This window comes from Moschus berezovskii, chromosome 5, assembly GCF_049115385.1.
Source record: "Moschus berezovskii isolate FMDL1 chromosome 5, NW_MosBer_1.0, whole genome shotgun sequence".
Taxonomy (NCBI): Eukaryota; Metazoa; Chordata; class Mammalia; order Artiodactyla; family Moschidae; genus Moschus; species Moschus berezovskii.
In genome coordinates, this window is record NC_142464.1 from 124877311 (window position 1) to 124899342 (window position 22032).

At 50.6% G+C, this 22032-nt stretch overlaps 1 protein-coding gene across 2 annotated transcripts in view; it reads right to left on the minus strand.

The window, feature by feature from the left end:
• HTT (huntingtin) overlaps window positions 1-22032 on the minus strand; it is a 132395-nt gene that overhangs the window by 87723 nt on the left and 22640 nt on the right. The window contains exons 3-10 of one of the 2 annotated variants that reach the window (XM_055435304.2): window positions 19621-19741; window positions 14848-14907; window positions 14382-14461; window positions 12400-12538; window positions 7722-7863; window positions 6869-7047; window positions 2892-3096; window positions 1706-1753 (exon numbers count right to left, since the gene is read on the minus strand). In XM_055435304.2, coding sequence (XP_055291279.2) covers window positions 1706-1753; window positions 2892-3096; window positions 6869-7047; window positions 7722-7863; window positions 12400-12538; window positions 14382-14461; window positions 14848-14907; window positions 19621-19741 — 974 coding nt within the window. The remainder of the gene's footprint in view (window positions 1-1705; window positions 1754-2891; window positions 3097-6868; window positions 7048-7721; window positions 7864-12399; window positions 12539-14381; window positions 14462-14847; window positions 14908-19620; window positions 19742-22032) is intronic. The other variant, XM_055435305.2, reaches the window with a different exon arrangement.

A 22032-nucleotide genomic window follows, 5' to 3' on the forward strand; every position in this document is an offset into this window, starting at 1 on the left:
GGAAACAGCAGTCTGCAAGTCTGTTCCAAGGAGTGCTCCCCACAAGGGGCAAGGCCAGGCCACGCCCCCCACCCCCACCCTGATCTGACATCCAACAGCAACTCTGTCTCCCTCTGCTAGGTACTGGCAGATATCACTTGAAAACAAGGATCCTGCAGCTACGGCAGAAAAAGCATGACAACAGCAGCTCTAAATGAAAACAAGACACTCAAAAAATAAAACAAGAGCTTGAGCACGAATCCCACGGATTTTCCCGCTCTCAAAAATGAAAAACATCTCAACCAGGATCTGTCATCGCTGCATCATCAGAAAGACACCAAGAAACAAGGCAAGTGCCAGGGAAACCTGGTCACATGCCTGAAGTCTCCTCCCAGTCCAAGGAGAGAAACACGAGCTTTTGACAGAAGCCTTTCAGCTTTCAAGAAATCTCAGGGTTTTCCCCCAAATCTCAAACTTGAAAGGATCCCACACCACGATGATACGTGCACGCATGCGTGCAAAGCCACTTCAATCGTGTCTGACTCCATGCGACCCCATGGACCACAGCACACCAGGTTCCTCTGTCCGTGGGGATTCTCCAGGCAAGAATACTGGAGTGGAGTGCCATTTCCTTCTCCATATGATGACCCAAATATTGTAAATTCTAAGTATTCTAGGAAACATTTACCTAATCCAGCCAGGACTAGAATATTATTCCTATTAAGATCCCACTCAAAACTACAAATAATATGAGGCATTCAGTTCAGTTCAGTCGCTCAGTCGTGTCCAACTCTTTGCAACCCCATTAGGCTCTCTCAATTAAACACTCAACTCAAGACACGAAACAGACTAGCAATGTTATATGTAAAAAAAATAGCTTTTATATCTCAATTAAAAAAAAAGTCTTTTAGGATTTCAAAATAGAAAACAGAAATAGTTTCCTATGGAAATCTAGAGCAGAGGAAGAAAATAATTGGTGCTACAAGTAATGATGTGTACCAAAACTTTCAGACCATATCAGAAGAACTTTGATTAAATAAAAATAATTATATCAGAAATCTTGGGTATGTACAAAGGTAAATATGGCTGAAAAATGACAACCAGGCCCAATTAACCAAATAACTAACCAAACATTATCCCTGACTAATACTAAACAAGTTTCTTTGGGATGATGAGCTGCCTTTACAAACAGAACATCCCCAGGAGCAGGAGTCGGCAACTAAATAAAGCTGTGCTGGAAGGAAGCTGTGCCTGTTAGCTTGGCATTGTCCGTGCCTGCCTTCCTGCCACAGGACAGAGCTGAAGCCCTGCAAAAAAAAGGACTCTAAGGGCCACCACCTGGCCCTTCACAGAAAACGTTTGCTGACCCCTCACCTAAAGCATGAGAAATTTATGACAGGGAATTCCCTGGAGGTCTGGTGGTTAGGACTCAGTACTCTCACTGCCAGGCCTGGGATCAACCCCTGGTCCCAGAAGTCACATGGTGCGGGCTACCCCTCCCCGCTGCCGCCCCCCCAAAAGAGAAAATTACGATAAACCAATTCTGATCCACAAATAACTTTCTGAAGTCACCCAGCAGGACTATTCAGGCCTGGTTATCAGATTTCAGCTGAATTTATACACACAATCACCTTGATGAGAAGAGGCATGGGAATAGCCAACTGCATCAGAGAAATACTGAAAAAGCAGAAAGATTCAAAACAACAATCATTTCTGAAATAATCACCTTTTTGTTTTCTTGAAAGGACAGGGCTGCATGAAGAACCCCCTCCAGCTGTAAGTCACAGAAAATGACAGGTGAAAGTACAGTACCAAGCGGCTGAAATCCAGAAACAATTAGAAAATCTTCCAGCTTGATTCAACTTTAGAAAATACATGAACGTTATTTCTACAGGTGGTGCTTAACCACCATCCTGTAACATAAAAACTGCTTAACTTTAATTTCAATAACTGGAAAGTTACATTAGCACTCAAAAATACAGCTCTAAAGATACGACCTAAAATGTCAAAAGAGCTCAAAGTGTATTTAAAAAGCCAAACTAAAAACATTAGAAAACCCAGATTATTGGGTCCACCAATAATCAAACAGACATTTTCATTAGACACAGTCATTAGACATTAGATCACTGGACAGCAATCGTTTGTCAGGCATGCACCCACAGGGGAAGGACAGCTGAAGACAAAGCCCAGTGGACAGGCACAGCGACAGTTTCTCCGTGGGGCTCAGGCAGACACCGTGACCACACGAGGCCTCGGGCAGATGTCACAGCCCTCCCTGATCAGTACTGATGGTGAAGGCCACCTCGCCTGCGCTGCACTGAACAGACCCCACACGCAGGGCCTGGTGCGGCTGGTCAGCAGAGGCCCAGCAGCCTCCGCTGCGCCAGACCCGCTCCCGAGGCTGCCACTCAGGGACCCCTGACTTCCAGCTCCCCGGGGAAACTCCCAGTCAAGCAGGGGTGTTTGCAGCAGCAGCGTGTGGCGGGGTCAGGGTCACATCACGCCCCACAGCACAGGGAAAAAGAGCAAAGGGGGAGGAGGGGCCGTGGGGGGAGGGACAGAGGGCTGCCTGGAACCAGGCGGGACCGCAGAGCAGGGCCCAGAGGGCAGCATGTGCCTCGAGAGCCCCAGGAAGACCCCAAGATCAGTCACGGGCAAACAGCGCCAGCACTGTCGCTCTCCGACAGATGAACTGCCACGTGGAGGCGGCTGAGTCCGAGTCAGGAGGCTGGACATCCGCGCCGGCCTCACCCTGCCCGCCTGCACCCCCCAGTTCCCATGTGCAGGAGTAAGGGCAACGCCTGTGTCGTGAGCACCTGAGCCGCCAATGGCTCACCAGCACCGGCGCGAGTTTCAGGAGAGGGGCCAGGGTCACGGCAGAGTGGGCTCCAGAGTGCGCCCGAACGCCCTACCTATCAGCTCCACGATGCTCCCGCTCCGACTGCGGCCCCCGGGCTCATCCTTGGCGGCGGCGAGCTGCCGGACACCACCCGCCATGGTCAGTGCGCGCAGGAGCTCGGGCGGCGGGGTTCGGAGGAGCTGCTGCAGCAGCTCCAGGGCCCCGGTCACGACGTTGTGGTCCTGGTGTTGGGTGTAGTGCAAGGTCAACTCGTACACCTGGAAACAGGAGCACTGTGTTACTGCCAGCCATGGCCTTGACAACGTGTCCCAGCCTCCAGGTTTTAGCTTTTGTCTTCTATTGTGAAAATGTGTGCCTTCTCCCCCTAAAAACTTCTCTATCTCTTCTACCAGTGTAATGATTCGCTTCCATGGTTTTTTAAAGTCCCGGACTTTTTTCACGGTTATATTAATTCCTTAAAAATAAGCAGAGCACTTCCACAAGAGGAGAAGCAGGGTAATGGAGAGCTCCATCTCCCTACACTGGGGACCAGGAAATGCGAATCAAGTCCCAAACACACCACGGGCACAGCTCCTCAGACACACACAACAAGGAAGCCGCGCTGGCCAGAGTGCACTGAAAAAGGGTTTCCAAAGCTTTAAAGGCATCACACCACACTTCACACTGGACCACGTTATATGAACATAATGGATTTATCCCCTTCTCCTTCACTAGAGGTGCCAGATAATACACAGAGTGCCCAGTTAGATGCGAATTTCAGACAAATAATTGCGAAGTGTAACTGTGAGCTGTGCAATTTCCAGCCTACTTACACAACAAGGTTACTGGTGAGTTACCTGAAATTCAAGTAACTGGTGCCCTCTATTTTTATTTGCTAAGTTGGGCAGCCCTACCTGTGATATCATAGAAGTAATACATATTTTTTTATAACGACAGTGTTGCAGTGTTTAAGGTAACTCTCAATGGTGGCTGCTTTGATTCATTTGATGTCTCTGCTTCTTCTGATGGGCACCTCCCAACTCTAGGTCACAGGTCTGTGACCCACAGTCCACGGGCAGACCTGGCCCACCAGCTGTTCTGCATAGTTTTCCTGGAACACAGCCGCACATATACTGTCTGTGGTTGCTCTCCTGCTACGAGCTGGGGAGTTGGCCCATGATCCCCTGCCCTATGTAATCAGCTCACAAGCTTAAGCTGTGATTTCTGAGCTGTCTGCTCTGAGCAAAGACTCTCCTAACTTCTTAGTCCATGGATGCAGGAAACACACACCCGACGCTCCCTGACCTCATCTGCCTCCTCCCAAATTCTGAAGCAAAGTCAGTGCTCTCATGTTATTAAGGGCCACATTTATACACTAAGGTATAACTTCTTAAATCACATGGGCTTTGCCTAGATATTGAGTCTAAATACTGAATTAAAAAACCAGTATGTACCTCAAAATGCACACATTAACCTCATTCATGAAGAACTGATGCTTTTGAAGTGTGGTGTTGGAGAAGATTCTTGAGAGTCCCTCGGACACTGGAGAGGTCAAACCAGTCCATCCTCAAGGAGATCAGTCCTGAATAGTCATTGGAAGGACTGATGCTGAAGCTGAAACTCCAATACTTTGGCCACCTCATGCGAAGAGCTGACTCATCAGAAAAGACCCTGATGCTGGGAAAGAGTGAAGGCAAGCGGAGAAGGGGACGACAGAGGACGAGATGGTTGGATGGCATCACTGACTCAATGGACATGAGTGAGCAAATTCCAAGAGACGGTGAAGGACAGGGAAGCCCGTGCTGCAGTCCATGGGGTCGCAAAGAGTCGGACACGACTGAGCGACTGAAATCGTTCAGTGCAAAGCCTATTAATGTGATCTGACCCAAGAAGAAAGAACTGCTTCACTACTGCTAGTCCTGCTTCACTTGAGGGAGAATGTCCCAAGGATAACGGTTAAGCGGCTTCTCTTTTATTATGATTTCACACTTGCTTAAAATCAGTCACGAATTTGCTTCAAAACTGGGTAAGTTTTCTTTGCTGTGCCTTCCTGGTTTTCCCTCCTCACACACACATGCACCTTCCCTGGTTCCAGCTCTCAGTCCTGACAATGGTCGCAGGGAGGGGAGCTCCTTGGACCTCCTGTCTCTATGAGGAATCTGAATGGCCCATTGCACATGATCGTCTCAGAATTGCTTCCACCATAGTCCTGGTTTACCTGTGTTTCCTGGGTTTCAGGGCTTAGGGATTTTTTCATTTGTTTCTCATTTTGCTAGAATGCATCTTCAAATAATTTTTTTTAAAGCATATACAAAAAAAAAGTGTACATTAAAAGCAAAATGAATTCTTGCATATCTAGAAACATCTGTGTTTTGCCCAGACTTGCTTAATAGTTAGCCAGGCCCAGGATTACTTTAAATTCTATTTAAACATACCTAGCCAAACTACCGGAGAAGGCAATGGCAAGCCACTCTAGTACTCTTGCCTAGAAAATCCCATGGATGGAGGAGCCTGGTAGGCTGCAGTCTGTGGGGTCGCTAAGGGTCAGACACGACTGAGCGACTTCACTTTCACTTTTCACTTTCACACATTGGAGAAGGAAATGGCAACCCACTCCCGTGTTCTTGCCTGGAGAATCCCAGGGACGGGGGAGCCTGGTGGGCTTCCGTCTATGGGGTCACACAGAGTTGGACACAACTGAAGTGACTTAGCAGCAGCAGCAGCCAAACTACATTAGCTGAGTCGAAGTTCTTAATCAAAATAATTTAATTCAAAATGGCCATCAGTCAAAAGAATACAGGTTAGATATGTTTGAGAGAGAATCTCACCTAGCTTGCTAATGTGACAAGGTGCCATAGCGTTTAATCACGTTGAAGAAATGTAACTATTAAGGAAGTCGGTAATTAATGAGACACCACCTCCCACAGCCCTCCCCTCGGCCTCCCAGGACTGCTGCTCTCTGAGTTCAGCAGTTTCCCCCACCTCTCAGCGCATCTGCCCCCCGCCCCCATCTGACCTGAGAGGGCCTGGGCGCCCGGCACGCCCAGCTCACCCTCGCCCACACTGTCAGCGTCTCGCTCTGCGAGCCTGGCTAAGGCTACAGTCCAAAAAGCTCTTCTCCCGATTTTCTGTCCCTGGTCAAAGCCTCCTCACCCCAAAGCATCAGCTATTAACGGCCTGCACCATGCACTCTACACAACGCCACACCTCCCACCATGCTGTTGAGTGAATGCCTGCTTGCTTCCCCCACTAGCCCGATGGTCTCCAAACGTTTGACTAAGAAGCCTCTTTAAGAAAAAAAATCAGAAAAACGTTCTGAGCATGCAGCCCCAATAATACGTATTTGAAACTACTGTCTGGGTGGTACTGAAGTCAGATGTCACGCGTGTTATAAAACATGCAGACTCTGACAGGCCTGTTACTGCAGTCACTGGCTTACAGGAAACACGGGCAACAAAGAGGACGCTGACCCACATGGTGGAGAGTCAAGCACTAAAGGTAAGACTGCCAGGAGCCCCGCGGGACTGATGGTCTGTCTCTGCAAAAGGGACTCCACGAGAAACTAGGCACGGAAGGGAACAGAGATCCAAGAGACAGGCGTCCTTAACAGCCGATCTCATTTGGATGCTGGTTCCAAAGAGCCGAAGAACAAAGTGACAGGGATGCAGAGGGATCTGATGCTAAGAAAACGTTCTTCTCTTCAGATGTGACAATGGCATTGTCCTTAAAATTAGAAAGAGTCCTCATCTTCAGGGATCCACGTGAAACAGCGGATGAAATAACACAAGGGCTGGCATTTGTTTCAAAGGGGCTCATGTCATCGTCTCGGGAACCTTGCAAGAAACACCTTCGTTTTACTCCGCTGTCACACCACACAAAGGTCGACGACCTGGAGTCATGACCTAGGGTCTGAGCCAGCAGGTCCAGCTCCAGAGTCCACACTCCTAACCCTCTGTTCTCCATTGCACTGCTTCTCTTCCAAAGGAGCCGAGTTTCTGAACGCTGGTCCTGTCTGCACAGGCGCAGGAGTGAGGCTTGGGGGCTGCCTACCTGGACGAGCTGCTCCGTCGAGGGAGAGACCTCTGTCTCCTTCCGCGTCACACCGAAGCTGCCTTTCAGGCTCGTGTCCTTGACCTGCTGCTGAAGCAGGGGCACCAAGTACCTCAGCGCGAGCAGGGTGCCGAGAGTCAGGAGGCTGGGGTGCTCCCCTTCCACGGGGACCAGCAGACCTACAAAGGCAGCAGCGAGACCATGTCACAGCAGACTCGCTGCTGGGAGCTCGCGACGCCCTCTGCTAACAGGAAGAGACCCAAGCGGCACCCTGAGGCTGGGGGGACAGACGGCACAGACATCACTACAGAAAAGCACACGTTCGAGAGCAGAGACCCAGGGGTGCCGCTGAGGGGAAACACTTGACCCCTCGGCTCAGCGAATGGAAGCCAGGCCGCCTTCTTGCATCCATGGTCCATGCACTCCCCACGCCACCTGCCAGGACGGATTCCCACCACCGCCCCAGGGTGGGAGGCCCAGTCAGCAGGCCTACAGCCGTCCAGACGGCCCTGCGGCTCAGGCTCCCTGCACCCAGGGCCCGCACAGAGGCATGCGGCGAGTGGCCTGGAGGGCCAGTCCCAGGAAGGCTCCCACCCCGCCCCGCCCTGCTGGCTCTCATTGGGCCGGGTGCATCCACACTGCTGCCCTGGGGAGGACGGCATGGAGAGGCTTCCCCAGGCCTCACGCCACCCCCGCGGGCATGCCTGCACACTTCTCCATCTGCCAGGCTGAAGGACCCCGTGAGGAAGCTGAGGAGGGGCTGCCTGATGGTAAAGAATTTCAAAGGCCTATCTCGGGGAGGTGCCAGGGGCCTCCACACACCAGGGCAAGGCGCTGGCAGGCCGGGCCTCACCTAGGAGCACGCTGAGCAACCAGCTGTAAAAGTACTGCGTCCTCCTGGAGTGCTGGCAGATGCTGACCGCCGAGCCTGCCGCTGTCCGCCGCACGGTCGGGGAGCTGGACTTCAGGTTCGCGATGAAAGCCTTCAACAGAACCTGTGGAAGCCAAACCCAAGTGGGTGGAAGATGAGGCTCCTGGAAAACTCAGCACGTATTTCAGAGAAGCATGACCTGCTCCAAATTCTCGCAGAGTACACAGCATTGACCACTTAAGACTTTGCCAGAGCTGAATGGAAGCCCCTCAAGTGTGGGACACCTCAGAGCAGTCTGCTACATGTATATGCAGACTCTTCACTTTCTTATGAACTGCAAGGAGGGCCCTGCTTAGCATCTCCATTCCTACACGAGAGTGAAGGCCTTCATTTCTACACAACGTGTCCCCACAAGATCTGCGGCCAGGGTCAGTGAGTGTTTACTGTTGTTTAGTTGCTCAGTCGTGTCCGACTCTTTGCAACCCCATGGACTGTGCGCTAACACTGGGTGCCGCTAATACTGCACGTCCAGACCTGGGCGGTGGCCGCAAGGACAAGCTCCTCTGTCCATGGGATTCTCCAGGCAAGAATACTGGAGTGGGTTACCATTTCCCTCTCCAGGGGATCTTCCCAACCCAGGGATGGAACTCATGTCTCCTGTGTTGCAGGCAGATTCTTTACCACTGAGCCATGTGGGAAGCCGAGGGTCAGTGAGTTGTGCTGTGTAAAATAAACGTAATCAAAAAAAAAAAAAAAAAATCAACAAATAATGAAGTCTAGGAGGAGAATGCCTAAGTGACAGCTTGTCAACTCGCTGCTAAAGCCACTAAGAGACCTCTCAGGTCTGGAAACGTGCAATATGGCTGAACCGAGACCACACACTCAGTTATCTTTCTAAGAAACCAGAGAAGAAGACTTCGTCACTGTGCCTCCAAAGGACACAGCGCTACAGTTCTCACGACGGCCGTTTACATCTGCACAGAAATATCCAGAGAATGAAAGGGGGTGACTACGCAGCTGCATGAGCTTGGTGACTATGCTACTTAAGAACGCCTATCCCCGTCACTCTGAGCAGTGACCTGGCCCTGTTACTGCTGGGTGTGTGCGGAGCACGGCTGAGCAGTCAGATACACGCAGACGCCACCAGGGAAAGTCTGCCTGTCAGCAAACGAGCAGCAACTTAACATACCAGCATCTGACTTACAAACGAGCTTCTCCCTAACAGTGTGGCTAGCACCAACTGGTTCTCAGGGCTCACTGACACTCTGTGAATTCACAGATTAGAGCTCTGGAACCAGAGAGGGGAGGACCAGAGGCCCAGCCACACAACACCCCTAGGAGATCATGGCCAACAGTTTCTCCCCAGAGACAACACCTAGAGAGAAACTGCTCAACTTATTTCTGACACACTCTTAGCTCCAGAGAGCATCTTAAAGAACTCCTTTCAGTGAGATCACACACACACATCATCATTGAAACAATAAGTCAAGACTCATTCTGACTAGTCCAAACTTCTAAGCAGAATGAAAACTAAACATTACTATGATGAGTCAGCCCACACTGAACCTGAAGTTTGGAATAATAATAAAATTGAATCTGCGAGCTCCAGGGGGCATTCTTGGGTCCAAATCCCACAGTCCTGAGAAAGTCTTATAAAATCACCGTCCTTAAAGGTCTTCTCATGAGGAGGAGGAAGCATACTAGACAGTAGGGTAAGACAGCTCCACTTTTCTAAACACAGGCAGGACACGTATTTAAGAGCATTTCAAAAGGAAAGAGACACAAAAACCATTCCACTTTAGAGTCAAGAGCAGTTCAGGGAATGGAAATGGAAATTCAACCAAATGCGACAGCAGAGTGTACTCAGCAGGTGACGTCACCATAAAGGGCTGACACTCCAGCCCAGCGAGACAGGGTGCCGCCGGGGTCGCCCGCGCTGCCGCCACCGAGCTATATATAAACTGGCACAGCGCTCAGCACAGTGCTTTGCGGTGTCTGCCAGAGTGGGAACATCCACACTCACACCCAATGACTGCAGTCCCAGCGTCACAGCCCGTGCTACAGGAGACCCACACGGGCACGGCGCAGCACCACTCGTGAGGCCAGCGCCTCAGACGACCCCCAGTCCCAGGACCGGCTACGGCACAGTCATCCAAGGGGACACCACGCAGCTCCAAATACCGCAAGATCCAGTGACACACACGGCGACAGGCAAGACTCACAAGTTTAGTTCTGCGCAGAAGAGACCAGACTAAGAGAATACACACCGTAAAGTTCTCCACAGCTATGGCTTACAGACTGTAACTTACAAACTTATATACCGTAAGGTTCTCCACAGCTACAACTTAAAGACAGACGCTCTGGCATTAGGCGCCAGGTCAGTGTGATCAGCCCTAGGGAGGAAGGAGGGAACACAGACAGGAAGAGGCTGGCAGAGGCTCCTGGGTGCCACTAATACCGCGCACCCATATAGGGTGCCTTAACGGCGCCTGACAGATGACAGGGGGGCGTGGCCAAGGCACCTTACATGTGCTCACAGCAAGATGGCGCCTGACAGATGTCAGGGGAGCACAACCCAGATAACCCCAAAAGGTTCTGAGTGGCTCCTAAACACCCCCACCCTTTACATGCTTTGATGTGAGTGGAAAGCGTCTTTTAAAAGTCCCGCGCTTACCCCATGCTTGCATATATACATGAGAAGCTCACACCAATAAAACGGAACTGCCCTGACAGAACCCCCGCCGCGTCTGAGCGTCTCTCTCTGGGCGAGGGAGGCTGTGAGGCAGGCGGCCCGCTCACTTCCTCTGTGGGGCTCGCTCCTTCAGACCCAGTCCCCTGGAGGGGCTAATCTTGGGCGGCTTTCTTGCCGAGGCCGAGGCTCCCCTCAGTCTCTGGCTCCTGCCTTGGAGCTATACAAGGCAGGAGAGGGGAAAGGGGAAGAGAGAGAGGAAGCCAGGGCAGACGCGGGGAGGAACCCACACACCCAGACCTGGGCGGTGGCCGCAAGGACAGGCTCGCTTTGCGGCCCCTCGTCGAGGAGTCACATCTATCCACGTGCCATGTCTTCATTCCACATCAGTCAAAGGAAAGCTCGAGAGTCTCCACGCTTAACAGGGCTCCTGTCAGGAGGCATCTGATCAAACAAGCTGGATCAGACACGTGGACCTCTACCGCCCAGACACCCCACAGAAACCTAGGCACAAGGTGTCAAAGGCATAAACTTACAAGGGTAAAAGGAATAGGACAGGGACGATGGCAGACTAGAGGCATTCGCAAACGTGGAAGCTAGGTGGTAAACAAGAAGGAACTGAGCGACCGGGGCCCCCAGGAAGGAGCTCCCACACAAGCCTTTCTAGGAGCTGGGGAGAAGGACCGAAAGCCACCGCCCAAAGCAAGCCCAGCCACGTAGCTCGACGGACAGCTCGGGTGCGGGGGCGCCAGAGACCCGTGAGTGTGGCCTGGGCATGGGGACAGACGGCTGGGCAGCAGGTTGCTCCCGGGAGGACTGCCCCCTGGGCGGACTGCTGCAGCCCGCTCCCGCCCGGACGGCTCGGGACGTGGGCGCCGCTCCCCATGTCCTGCAGGGGCGGATCCCGGAGAGGCCGCCAGAGTAGAGGACGGCCGCCAGCACAGAGATAAGAGGGAAACCGAGGACAAGTCTGCCTCCTGGCCAGTGAGACTGGCCGCACAGCCCATCTCGAGCAGTAAGCCTAGAGAGACAGGAACCCAGCAGCCGGGAAGCAGGCCTCTGATGGGGGCCCGAGACTCTGCAGGACAGACCCAAGGAGCCTTATCAGGCTGCAGCGGCAGCTGGAGAACCCACGACGGCCAGGGGAGGAGCCAGGTCGGGTCAAACAGCCACCGTGCGCACAGGCACGCTGAGACACGCTTACAGCGCCAGCAGAAGGCGTGACAGGGTGGAGAGCGCCAGAGACCCCAGAAATACGAAACGTCATACAAGGAGACGCAAGCACAGCACAGCTCAGGACTAGCTGTGACCGCTACTCAGGCCTAACAACGCGCACACCGAACACTGAGAGCACTGTGGTAAAGAGACGAAGGAGGGTTAGAGCTGAACCCCCCTTCCCCACTGCAGAACAAACAAACAAAGAATCCAAAACCTGCAACGCAAGCACGTTATTCAGAAATGTATAGGGAAACACCAAGAGAGACAGTGGCGCAGGACCGACCCACTGAAGAAGGTCGGGACTCTTGGCAACCCTCAGAGTGTGCGCCAGGACACTATTAACAGGACCCGAGAGAGGTCTGAAGGCTGCCGGCTGGGGCACAAATGAACTGGAAGCTGAGCGGTGCCCCGGCCGCGGGCACTCGCACCCGCAGGATGCCGTCGGTGCGAGTCTCCGCCTGCAGTTCCGGGACCACCGCCTGGCCTCAATCAGGCTAGGCAGTCAATCCTGAACACCGCAACCAGTCTGCTCTGGCAAAATGCCTTTTGAATTTGCTTCTATAAACTGTCTCCCTGCTCAACTTTTCACCCCACAGTAAGAAGGCAGAAGGGGAAAGAGGCTCTTTGTGTGCCTTCAAGAACTCAAAACATTATAATCCAAATTACGAAGCACTCTCAAATGCCTGTCTGTGCAAAAGTGCGACTCCCACTAAGACTCATTCACACGCCTGTGACTTGAGACAACACTCATACCTTAATCTCATTGTCGTTCGCAAAGTTGCCAAAAGCAGCCATAATTTTAGGGATCGCTGCAGCCAACGTCTCCTGAACAGACTCCTCCGGTCTCTTGCTTGTGCGTGTCAGGCACGGCAACAGGTTCACCAAGTACGGCCTGTGGTGGAGAAGAACACCAGTTACTCTTCCAGGTCTACGTTAATGAGAAACATGAGCGACCAGTCCAGTACCTGTTAGGGAAAAACCAGTTTTTATACGCAAGAGTTCTTCCCGGAAAATAAACACACCTCAGTGGGAAGACTCAATGCAGAGGAATCAACAGCTTGTTTTAAAAATTCTCTGCAGTAAAGTATGACAGCTATTAAAACAGTCAGATTTTAAATCAGAAAATAACAGATAACAAAAGAAAACACTAGGAAATGAGAATAGAGCTTTCTTGAAAAGGGAGGCCTGCACAATTTTTTTCAAGCATTCACACTGAATCAGGCCTTAGTGAGAAGCCCCGGCCCTTGAGAGAGCAGCAGACAGTGCGGCCTGGAGGAGTAGTCACAGGACAGACGAGCTGAAGCCACGGGACAAACTTGGTGCAGACAGGGGCGTCCTCTAGAAGCAGAGACAAGCAACAAGCAGGGGCAGCCCTGGGACTGTACAGGGAGGGAAACGGGCCCTCCGAGAGATGACCCAAGGGAAGAACATGCCAGACATCAGAAGGAACACGTGCTCAACTTTTCAGAGAAGTCAAGGCAGGCCAGTGAGTCAACAGTGTCTGAGGTGACAGGGGCTCTGGGGCCAGATCTCCCTGGGCCTTGTATGGAGTCTGGACTTATCTGAACAGCCGTGGGAAACGAGTGACAAGTTCAAGTAAGGGAATGGCATGACCCAATCATAGTTTTTAAGGTCACTTTGGCTTCTATGTGGAAAACCTGGGATGCGTTGCTTCAGACATGTATTAACAAGAAGTTATGAAAATGAGGATAGTAAAGGGACAAGGTCATACAGAGAAATTTCCCTACTGACTGTATGTCCACAATCGTCTAAGATTCTTGTCACCCTCAGACCCCGTGGAACAGATCACTGTTTGGTGTCAAAGGAGAGGGTTTCTGCCATTGCACCAGTTCCACAGGGACAGAGCCGAGGCGTCCGTGGACGTCAGCACACCTCGCCGGTCAGAGACGAGAAAGGAGCTGAAACTGCGGTCCTTCTTTTGGTTTTCAATCCATTAAGAACGAGACTCAGACGTAAAGAACAGACTTCTGGACTCTGTGGGCGAAGGCGGATGTGAGAGAGTCGCACTAAAACGTGTGTATTAGCACACGCGGAACAGATGGCCAGGGCAAGCTCGATGCGTGAAGCAGGGCCCTCAAAGCTGGTGCCCTGGGACATCCTGAGGGACAGGGTGGGGAGGGAGGCGGGAGGGATGGGGGACACATGTGCACCCATGGGTGATTCATGTCGACGTATGGCAAAAACCACCGCAACACTGTAAGGAAATTATCCTCCAATTAAAATTAATTACTGAATTAAAGAAAAAGCCACAACTGTTTCAGTCAAAACTTTCTTCACATTTCGTAGTTTTAAGCCACGTAACAGAGACACAGTTTCTACAATCCCTACGGTGAGCAGCGGTGAGGGGGCACGCAGCCAGGGACCACCTGATGGGCACCTCCTTGGCAAGCCCCGGGCAGACACCGTCAGCGAGGCCGGGCCACGGGCCCAGCAGGAACGCCCCCGCTGCACTGGGACGCACACCTCCCTCTCCTGGGGGAGAGTGGGGCAGAAGACGAAGCAGTGCGCCAGAGCGTTTCGGAGCCACGGCTGCTGTGAGGAAAGGAAGCGGACATGGACTGCGGCGGGACGGGAGGAGGGGGGCGGCTGCAGACAGCGGGGTCGGGGAAGACCTCCAGAGAAACGGCTTTTGAGCCGAAACGGAAAGAGTCCACAGGAGCTGGCCCCCCCGCCAAAACGGCAGTAACCGCGATGACCCAGAGCGTCCACTTCACCTGCATTTCTGAGGCCGAACCAGGTGCGCCAGCTCAGCAAACCTCCACAGGGCAGCGCGCAGGCTCCGAGGGGCGCCGTTCTGAGGGAGGAAGAGCGGTGTGTTACACGGAGGAGCCACGGACAGCAGGCATCAACAGGACTCCAAACGCACTAAAGCGCCTTTCTCACTGCTAGCTTCTATTTTTAGAGAAAAGGCCATTTAAGTGTGCAACTACTTTTGACATTTTAAGGTTTAATGGGATGAAATTATAAAGATTTTTTTCTAAAAACTACCATTTTAACTCCCATCTCATCTAATAAATGAGGAGCAACTTTCTGAGGAAAAGTAAAACAACAGAGTCTACGTCACCAAACAGCATTTGCTTCCTTCTAACATTTTTACTTATCAAATAAAAGAAAATTTCATACACTGCTCAATACAGTGGATCAACAGACTTTTTTCAATAATGAAAAACAAAAACCCACCTTTTTAATTTCCTTATAGAGTTCGAGCTGCAACCTCGGAAGATTGGAATCCATCAAAGCCTACAAAACAAGACATTTGTTCACGGAAGATACATTCTCCTAGCAGTTCTAAAAGTGACGGTGAAGGACAGGGAAGCCTGGCACGCTGCAGTCCACAGGGCTGCAAAGCGTCGGACAGGGTTGAGCGACTGAACGATAGCAACAAAGCAGTTCTAAAGAAATCTAAAGGGCAACTAAAATTTCAATTTTGACGCAAAGGAGAATATAAGAACAACTAAACTGAAAACCTGTTCATTAAGAAGGAAGTGTATGTACGCAGGAAGCAACCAACGAGATACAGGTCATTCACTATAATATTTAAAAGGGAAGGAAAAGAACATTCATTACAATCAAATACTATATAACATCAAAATTAAATGGTAGATAGTTAAAATTCACTCTAAAGCTCTTATATTCAATTAAAGTGCATCCTTTAATCATTTTTAATCATTAAAGTGCATTCTTTAATCATCATTTTTAATGATGATCCAACATCAGCAATGCCCTGGAGTCTGTGGAGCCAGTGGGGCAGGAGGTGGATACCCAAGATCAGAGCCCTGACTCTGGCATGGGAGCACTCCTCTCCAAAGATCATCCTTCCCAAAGGGCTGGTCCTCCCGGGATGCACAGGTGCTCCCCACCTCAGGGCCCCAGCGACACATGAATCTATTGGAACCACAGGCTCCTCAGAGCCCTGCCCCTGTTCCTCAATTACAAGTCAAACCAAAAAATGGCCACACGGGCAACTTCAACCCGTAACAATGGCTGATGGCAAGCACCACCAGGGACAGAGTCCACGATGGAGACGGCTTCCCAAGACAGAAGAGCTCTGTGCCCCGCTCTCAGCCACGAAAACCCTCTCCTCCGAAACGGCACTCTCAACGGCTTGTCCACAAGAAGAGAGGAAAGGTGAAACGAAGCCTGAAGAACACAGGGAAGCTATAACCGAGCCTCCACGGAAAAGCCCTCCTCCTTTCCTGTGATGTAACCATGTGACATCTATAAACCAACTGGTCTTTGCAAAACTCACAGAGGCTCAGCGAGCTTGAAAATCAAAACAGGGTCATATTCTGGGAGGTTGTGAATAATGCCTCAGATATTTTAAAATTTGAATTCTACTGTTTCAGTTCAGTTCAGTCGCTCAGTCGTATCCGACTCTTTGCGACCCCATGAAGCACAGCACGCCAGGCCTCCCTGTCCATCACCAACTCCTGGAGTTCACTCAAACTCATGTCCGTCAAGTCCGTGATGCCACCCAGCCATCTCATTCTCTGTCGTCCCCTTCTCCTCCTGCCCCCAATCCCTCCCAGCATCAGAGTCTTTTCCAGTGAGTCAACTCATCTCATGAGGTGGCCAAAGTATTGGAGTTTCAGCTTTAGCATCAGTCCTTCCAATGAACACCCAGGATTGATCTCCTTTAGAATGGACTGGTTGGATCTCCTTGCAGTACAAGAGACTCTCAAGAGTCTTCTCCAGCACCACAGTTCAAAAGCATCAATTCTTCGGCGATCAGCTTTCTTCACAGTCCAACTCTCACATCCATACATGACCACGGGAAAACCCATAGCTTTGACTAGACGGACCTTTGTTGGCAAAGTAATGTCTCTGTTTTTTAATATGCTATCTAGGTTGGTCATAACTTTCCTTCCAAGGAGTAAGCGTCTTTTAATTTCATGGCTGCAATCAGCATCCGCAGTGATTTTGGAGCCCAAAAAAATAAAGCCTGACACTGTTTCCACTGCTTCCCCATCTATTTGCCACGAAGTAATGGGACCAGATGCCATGATCCTTGTCTTCTGAATGCTGAGCTTCAAGCCAACCTTTTCACTCTCCTCTTTCACTTTCATCAAGAGGCTTTTGAGTTCCTCTTCACTTTCTGCCATAAGGGTGGTGTCATCTGTGTATCTGAGGTTACTGATATTTCTCCCGGCAATCTTGATTCCAGCTTGTGCTTCTTCCAGCCCGGCGTTCCTCATGATGTACTCTGCATATAAGTTAAATAAGCAAGGTGACAATATACAACCTTGACGTACTCCTTTTCCTATCTGGAACCAGTCTGTTGTTCCATGTCCAGTTCTAACTCTTGCTTCCTGACCTGCATACAGGTTTCTCAAGAGGCAGGTCAGGTGGTCTGGTATTCCCATCCCTTTCAGAATTTTCCACAGTTTTTTGTGATCCACACAGTCAAAGGCTTTGGCATAATCAATGAAGCAGAAATAGATGTTTTTCTGGAACTCTCTTGCTTTCTCCATGATCCAGCAGATGTTGGCAATTTGATCTCTGGTGCCTCTGCCTTTTCTAAAACCAGCTTGAACATCTGGAAGTTCACAGTTCACATATTGCTGAAGCCTGGCTTGGAGAATTTTGAGCATGACTTTACTAGCGTGTGAGATGAGTGCAATTGTGCGGTAGTTTGAGCATTCTTTGGCATTGCCTTTCTTTGGGATTGGAATGCAGACTAACCTTTTCCAGTCCTGTGGCCACTGCTGAGTTTTCCAAATTTGCTGGCATATTGACTGCAGCACTTTCACAGCATCATCTTTCAGGATTTGAAATAGCTCCACTGGAATTCCATCACCTCCACTAGCTTTGTTCTTAGTGATGCTCTCTAAGGCCCACTTGAGTTCACATTCCAAGATGTCTGGCTCCAGGTCAGTGATCACGCCATCGTGACTATCATGGTCGTGAAGATCTTTTTCGTACTGTTCTTCTGTGTATTCTTCCCACCTCTTCTTAATATCTTCTGCTTCTGTTAGGTCCATACCATTTCTGTCCTTTATCGAGCCCATCTTTGCATGAAATGTTCCCTTGGAATCTCTAATTTTCTTGAAGAGATCTCTAGTCTTTCCTATTCTGTTGTTTTCCTCTATTTCTGTGCACTGATCACTGAGGAAGGCTTTCTTAATCCTCCTCGCTATTCTTTGGAACTCTGCATTCAGATGCTTATATCTTTCCTTTTCTCCTTTGCTTTTCGCTTTTCTTCTTTTCACAGATATTTGTAAGGCCTCCTCAGACAGCCATTTTGCTTTTTTGCATTTCTTTTCCATGGGGATGGTCTTGGTCCCTGTCTCCTGTACAATGTCACGAACCTCTGTCCAGAGTTCATCAGGATTAAACAAGCACATCAAAACAGACAAGTACATGGTAAAACACTGCTTGGCCAGCAAAACTAGAAGGCATATCCAAGTTTTGTTTCACTTTATAAATGTTTTATAAACTAACGTCAAATGTATTTTATTACAAGAGGAAAGTACACTTCAAAGCCGTGAAATAGTCGTGAACGGGCGCTCACAGCCACAGGCGATGCTAATGTGCCACCTGACCCTCCCTGCCCCATCCCCACCCCCACACTGGGGTGGACACCGCCGCCAGGGCAAGCACCGGACAGCCCAGCCCCTGCTCCTCACTTGCACCCCAGCACCTCCTACTGGTTCAGGGCCCCTCTCTTCCCTGGATACTTAGCCTCCCTCACGGATTCTGGGCACACAGTCTCTCCTATCCAAGGCAGGCTACAAGGCACCACCAGGCTACCTGAACTACCAGGTTACAAATCTTTGTGAGCTCTTCCCTTTCTTCATTCTCTACCAAATAAAGTGCAAACCCCATGAACTGATCCTCAACATCTGCCGTTCTCCGGCAGAGTCCCCCTCTTCTGTGAGACTGCAAGGGTCAAGAAGGTCCTACGGGACGTCCCTAGAGCACTCCTTGCTTCTACTGCAGTGGGGCATGGGTTCGATCCCTGGTTGGGGAAACCAAGATCCCAAATGCCGCACAGCGAGCCAAAAACAGAGAAGGTCCTAAATCTTCTCATTCACCTAATTGCCACTACCTCCGGGGAGCCTCCTCTGCCTCCCCAGACAGAAATCACCTCTGCCTCCAGACTGCAATGATGAGCTGTCAACATCTCCCAGAACTCAGAGCATACACCATGCATTCAGCCACTACCGTACAAACATGCTCCCCGTCTGAGACTGTGCATTATCTGAAGGCAGGAGCACACTGTCAGCAGAACCCCCAGGATGGCTAGGGATACAAATAAGGAGAAGGGCAGAATGAGAAAAACAGGGGCAGTCTCCCAAGGCAGTAAGAGTTATAAAAGCTTCGTCTTCAGTGGCAGCAGGAAACAGGAAAGGGGAGAAGTGGATCAAAGGAGCGGGGACTGTGGGCACAGACTCTGCACCAGGAAGCCGAGCAAAGAAGACAGACGTCCCCCGCGCTCCTCACCTCACCCCCCGCCCAGGTGGCTGTGGCTTTCTGGCTTCACCAACCTTTTCTGGGAACTCCTCTCTCCTATCTCAAACCAGCTCCAGCCAGAATTCCAGCCAAGCAACCAGAGAAGGCATGTCCTTCCCTGTTAACAGTCCTGCCTGACCCAGGACTTGGGGGACGAAGACATCAACGGTGGACCCCACTGCCTGTCCCCTTGCCATCTCGGGGCCTCGCGGTTTCTCAGCAGTGACACTTGTTCCATGAAACCGCAGTGGCCACCATCAGCGCCCATCCCTGACCTACGCCCTGCGCAGGCATGAGGGGAAACCTGGGCCCTCTGACTGGGCAGGTACAGGCAGTACCCTGGCAGACACCAGAGTGCCTCCAAACCACACACTATCAGATTAAAAAAGTGCAGACACCCTACAGGACTTTGCTATTCAAGACAAAAGAACACTAAGTTACAGTTTCTCCTCTTAGCCACAGTGATTGCGTCTCAGAGAACACCGTCCAAAGGGTTCTTACTTTTATGACCTTGTTGAGGCATTCATCAGCCACCATCCTGACATCTGATTCCGCGTCGTCACTGCACAGCAGAAAAAGTTCCATAGCAATGCCCAGAAGTTTCTGAAATTCTGGAGAATTTCTAAGTGAAAAAAGAAGAGAGACTGTCACAGCCAAGAGAAGACATGACGATGAAACACAGTTAAGTTTCTGGTATCCTGTGTGGGGTCTGGAACAGAAAAAGGATGTTACACACACAGGTAAAATTCATTTTAATAATATGTTTCATTTAACCCAATGCATCAGGAATATGACCTCGCCATGTAACCAACATGAAGAAATCAGTGGCTACAGAACAGTCTTTCACAGAGCATCTGAATTCAGACACAACACTTTCATCACAAATATTTTATCTGGGGGCTTCCTTAGTGGTAAAGAGTCGCCTGCCAATTCAGGGGACATGGGAAGACTGGGGGGTTCCCACATGCTGCAGGGACTGCTAAGCCCGAACACCACAATGCTGAGCCCGAGCGCTGCAGCCAGAGGAGCCAAGGAAGGAAGACCCAGCACAGCCAAAACAAGTAATTAAACAAATCTTTAACAGAGAGAGAGAGAGAGAAGGAGACAGAGATACTTGCATCAGTTCAGTTCAGTCGCTCAGTTGTGTCCGACTCTCCGCGACTCCATGAATCACAGCACGCCAGGCCTCCCTGTCCATCACCAACTCCCGGAGTACACTCAAACTCATGTCCACAGAGTCGGTGATGCCATCCAGCCATCTCATTCTCCGTCGTCCCCTTCTCCTCCCACCCCCAACCTTTCCCAGCATCAGAGTCTTTTCCAGTGAGTCAACTCGTCGCATGAGGTGGCCAAAGTATTGCAGTTTCAGCTTTAGCATCAGTCCCTCCAATGAACATCCAGGATTGATCTCCTTTAGAATGGACTGGTTGGATCTCCTTGCAGTATAGAGACTCCATAAAATTCACAGATGAAAAAGCAGGCTTACTCGTAACTAGGAGATAACCTGGAGCTCTGACACACAGCTTAGTGACTGCAATCAGCAATACTGCATTTGAAACTTCAAAGTTGCTAAGAGACTCGCTCTTCACTGCTCTTGACACACAAAAAGGAATGACAAGGACACGATAAAGGTACTGGCTAACACCAGGCTGCCACAGTGCATTATACAAGCAAGTCAAACCAGACTCATGGTGTTGAGCGCCCATCCTATCTCAATTTTTAAGAAAGAAAAAAAGTAGGTTTATATACTACTTCTAAGCATGCTTTTAAGATGCTCTCCAATAACTAAATTGGGGGACGGGGAGCCTGGCGTGCTGCAGTCCTTGGGGCCCCAAAGAGTCAGGCGTGACCTAGCGACTGAACGACAAGGTAAGTGACAAGGCCAGGGCCTGCCTTCCTGCCTGAAGCAGCGGGTAATGCACAGAATGCGTGTAACTGCGGTCTTCAAGGCGTCAGGTATCAGGCATCTCTAGATAAATGGAAAGCTAATGCGATGAGCCTCAGGATTTCCCCAGAGGACTGCCTGGAGGGGGTTTCCCAGTGAGGACATGAAGAGGGAAACCCGGGAGAGCTCATGGTTGCTGAGACGGGGAGACAGAGCTGATGGCCTCAGGAGGCAGGGTGGCTGGGCCCGTGGGGGGAAGGCCAGAGAGGGGCAAGCTGCACAGAGAGACCTGGACACCTGCGGGGTCCTCAGGTCTCAGCTGAGTCTTGCTGCAGAGAGTGGCCTGAGGCTGCAGGGAGAGTCACCTGAAGGGGCTGGAGGGAGCAGGTGCTGAAACTACAAGTGCAGAAAGAGCTCCTACTCTTACCAGCCAGAGGGGAAAGCTCATCCTTCTGGCGCCTTGGGTGGGCTGCTCCAAAGGGTTTGCCTTCACAACAAGACTGACTAATTTCAGCCCTAGATGAGATGCTGTTCTGATCCTGCCTACAGGCAGAACCCAGGACGGTCCTAGTCCTTCAGAGTAACATACCTGCATTCCAGGGCAAGCTTCAAGAACGTCGGAATTCAAAAGTGTATAGCACCCAACAAGACAGAAGTTGTAAGGTCTGGCATCTGATCAGAAATGGTCAGGAATGCCAAGAAGCAGGGAAACATGACCAACAGTGAGAAAAATTACTGAAGCTGACCCAAACAATACTTAATCCAGAAGGCAGAAACAGGGAAAAGGGCAAATAAAGAGCATATGGGCCAAACAGGGAAGTCACAGCACAGTGGCAGATTCAAACCTAGCTTTAGGGACTTTTCTGGTGGTCAGGTAATTAAGAATCTGCCTTCTAATGCAGGGGACATGGATTCGATCCCTGGTCAGGAAGCTAGGATCCCACGTGTTGCAGGACAGCTAAGTCTGAGTGCCACAATGAAGAGCCTGTGCACTGCAGCTGAGACCCGCTGAAGCCAAAAAAATAAAA